The sequence below is a fragment of the Bison bison genome, unplaced genomic scaffold, assembly GCF_000754665.1.
Source record: "Bison bison bison isolate TAMUID 2011002044 unplaced genomic scaffold, Bison_UMD1.0 scf7180017864177, whole genome shotgun sequence".
Taxonomy (NCBI): Eukaryota; Metazoa; Chordata; class Mammalia; order Artiodactyla; family Bovidae; genus Bison; species Bison bison.
The window spans coordinates 775,325-779,346 of NW_011494749.1; the positions used below are offsets into that span (position 1 = coordinate 775,325).

General features: G+C 37.3%; 1 protein-coding gene across 1 annotated transcript in view; it reads right to left on the bottom strand.

The window, feature by feature from the left end:
• PLEKHH2 (pleckstrin homology domain containing, family H (with MyTH4 domain) member 2) overlaps positions 1 to 4,022 on the bottom strand; it is a 107,013-nt gene that overhangs the window by 72,035 nt on the left and 30,956 nt on the right. Inside the window, exons 4-5 of the mRNA XM_010842318.1 lie at positions 3,393 to 3,533; positions 2,689 to 2,770 (exon numbers count right to left, since the gene is read on the bottom strand). Coding sequence (XP_010840620.1) covers positions 2,689 to 2,770; positions 3,393 to 3,533 — 223 coding nt within the window. The remainder of the gene's footprint in view (positions 1 to 2,688; positions 2,771 to 3,392; positions 3,534 to 4,022) is intronic.

The following is a 4,022-nucleotide window of genomic DNA, read 5'->3' on the forward strand; positions in this document are numbered from 1 at the left end:
CTTTCACCTTCATCAAGAGGCTTTTTAGTTCCTCTTCACTTTCTGCCATAATGGTGGTGTCATCTGCATATCTGAGGTTATTGATATTTCTCCCGGCCATCTTGATTCCAGCTTGTGTTTCTTCCAGTCCAGCGTTTCTCATGATATACTCTGCATATAAGTTAAATAAGCAGGGTGACAATATACAGCCTTGACGTACTCCTTTTCCTATTTGGAACCAGTCTGTTGTTCCATGTCCAGTTCTAACTGTTGCTTCCTGACCTGCATACAAATTTCTCAAGAGGCAGGTCCAGCAATGCCTAGGTTCCAAGGATCAATAATCCTTAGCCTCCAAAACTAAGAGGCTACCAGTGAGGACTAGAATTGCAAGCCAAAAGTATCAGGGAAATAGCATTTTGTGATTAGGCGTAGTACATACGATCTATTTCAAAGAGGGTGAACAACATGAAGACCTAAAGCTTTACTTATAAATGTGGAATTCCAGAGGAACACCAATTTTTTTCATTATATAGGTAGAGGAAATGTGTTACATAAGAAATATATTTTGGTCTTCATCCATGGTTCCTGGCACACAGCTCCTAAAACCCTTGGAATTTCCTAAGAGTGATAAAAGTGTCTTTTGTTTTCATAACAAGCCCTTTCAAACACTTCTGAATATATATTAATGAGGTGATTTCTGGAAAGCCCTGAGATGGCTTCAGGATGGGGTTGCCAGGGGAACCAACCAAATCATGAGAGGGTTAGAAATTTCAGCCTCACCCTCCACCCCCTACCTCTGACCTCAGGGGAGGAAGAAAGGGGCTGAAGGTTGAATTGATCACCAGTGGCCAATGATTTCATCAATCATGCATCCCTACATAGTGAAACCTCTGTAAAATCTCAAAAGGATAGGGTTCGGGATGCTCCGAGTTGGTGAACACATGGAGGTACGGGAGGGTGTCTTATCTGCTAAGAACCTGGAAGTTCTGTGCCCCTCCTCCCGTATCTTGCCCTATGTATCTCTTCTATGTGGGTCTCCCTGAATTACATCCTTTGTAATAAACCAGTAATCTAGGCAGTAAACTGAGTTCTGTGACCCTTTTTAGCAAATTATTGAACCCAAGAAAGGGATCTTGGGAAGCTTGGATTTACAGTCTGTTGGATAGAAGCAAGAATATCCCTCTGTATTTGTGTGTGTGTTTGGTGCCTGATCAGGGTGGAGGTGGGTAGTGTTGTGGGGCTGAGGGATCTGGTACTATCCAAGTAGATAATGTCAAAGTGAGTTAAATTTGTAGGACACGCAGATGGTGTCTGTTGAGAACTGGATAATTGCTTAGTGTAGGAAAAACTTGCACACATCTCATATCAGAAATATTAAGAGAGAGAAAATAGGAGTCTTTTCCCTTTACAGAATGACAGCAGTAGATACTAACATGCAGTAGACAAAATGCTTCCACACATCCTATAATCAACACCCCCCATGAAACTAAGTGAAGTCGCTCAGTCGTGTCCAACTCTTTGCGACCCCATGGACTGTAGCCTACCAGGCTCCTCTGTACATGGGATTTTCCAGGCAATAGTACTGGAGTGGACTGCCATTTCCTTCTCCAGGGGATCTTCCCAACCCAGGGATTGAACCCAGGTCTCCCACATTGTAGACAGACACTTTACTGTCTGAGTTAGACACTATTAAAATCACCATTTTACTGATGTAGGAAGAAAATTGGAGATATAACACAGCTATTAAATTGTGGGGCATTAAAGTTTATTTCAAAGCCCAAGTTCTTTCTACCACACCAGTATTCCTCCAATGCATTCTACAAAACTCCAGGGCTTTGTGGAAATGTTGCAGAGAAACAAGAAGAGGCAAGAAATGCAAGAAGAGGCCTGGGTGAGACCAGGTCTGCAGAACTCTGGACCCATAACCCAATACAATTTTTACCAATTATATCCCTTAAGATTCTACAGGAAAAAAATGTTTTAAAAAGGGTTCTTCTAAGACTTCCCCAGCAGTCCAGACTCTGCCTTCCAATGCAGAGGGTGTGGGTTCAATCCCTAGTCAGGGAACTAATATCCCACATGCCTCAAGGTACAACCAAAAATCTAAAAAATAAACTTGTTTTTTTAAAAGTTGCTCATTAAAAAAAGAAAGGGGTCTGCTGCTAAACAAAAGTTTGAAAAGCACTATCCTAGGCCATTGGTCTAAGAAGCACAAGCTAAATACCCTGGTGACCTACCTTCACATCAGCTATATGTGTACCTGCACAGCTATCACACCAATAGCATATTAATAAATAAATCTCTATCGTTAACTCTACCATCCATTCTTTGGCTTTGGAGTTAAAAGAAAACAGGCCTAAGCATTGGAAAATGCAAAGAGTTTATTCACATAAAACTTTGCACAAAATATTCAGGTTGTAAGAATTTCAATCACCAATGAGCACAATGGTCAAAGTGAAAATAGAAAACAAGACTGATTAAGTAAACATACCCCAAAATTAAATGCTCAAATTACCCTCTTTGGGTTATTCACTACTGTATAGCTGTGCTCATATGGACATGTGGCTATTTAAACTTAAACCAATTCAAATTAAGTAAAATGTAAAGTTCAGTTCCTTAAGTTGCACAAGTCATATTTCAAGTGCTCAACAGTAAAATTCTACATAGGCAAATTAATCAAATTAGGCTACCTTAGTCAAGTGTTCATACCTTGTAGTTTTGACTGTATTGTTTTTATCTCTTCAGTTTGGTTTTGGTTGATCAAACGAAGATTCTGATTCTCCAATTCCAACTAAAAGAAAATAATCGTTTTCTTGTAAACAGGGATAAGTATTTCTAAAATGTACCAGTAAATTATAACATTGAGAGCATGTTAATACCTAATTAAACATAAACAAAATATGAAAGAAATAACTAAATATCAGATGAATTTATCGGCACAGATTATCAACCTAGATAATTATGACTTTAATATTTATTCTTTCCAGAGCTAAGTTTTCAATGTTTTTCACCCCTATGCCTTTACCACTGTAAAATTATTTTAAACCAAATTATTTCAGCATTTAGTCTGACATATAAACTAAATAATGTGTACCACTCAGATAATATTGAATACATTAATTTTATGAGAAATTAATATTCTCACTTATTATTCTCTAACTACTTACAGTTAACTATTTAGAACTAAAGTCAACTAATTAGAATGAGGCTACTTAAGACTGATTATCATGATTCTATCAATCCTTTTTTAACTTTAGAATTATATAAGCCATTAAAGTGAAAGCTACCTATCTCATATTAATTAAAATCCAGCAGCACCACCAACTGATCAAAATTTTGTCTCAGATATTCTGATGACTGATCTATTTGAAAGAAAGAAAAGGTTAAGAAAAGATAAATATGGCAATAAATACCTCATTCAACTTAACTGTTACCCATTCTTTGATCTTAGCTGCTTTCTCTTCTATTATTTTAGCTTCTTGAATCCTTATTTGTTTCTGAAATAACATTAGTAGTTTGTTTAGTTCAAATATAAGCTCACTGGCCTGGAAATATTACAGTTACAGACATGAAAGGCAAGTCTACTTAAAACTTGTTTCTAAGTTAAGATGTCTACCTTTAAATTACCAAAAAGAGGATAAAATGAGAATGGCTCTCCAACAGACAGAATAATAAAAGCATACATATTTATTTCTAGTTTTAACGTCTGCTAGTCTTTCTCTGAAAGGTCATATGCCAAAATCAATCCACTGAATTTATCAATAAAATAAACCATTTCGGGAAACACTATGATTTAGAACAATGGAATTCAACCAGCTTGGTGAGAGGAGAATTAGAATCTCTTCTGGGGTATGGCTTGCTTTCCCCTCAAAGTTTTAAAAGGTTCAGAAAAAATAAAGATTGAGAAACTCTAGCTCACATCTTGGAAAAGGAAATGGGAAACCTCTTCAGTATTCTTGCCTGGAAAATTCCATGGACAGAGGAGCCTGGTGGTCTATAGTCCATGGGGTTGCAAAGAGTAGGACACGACTTAGCAACTGAGC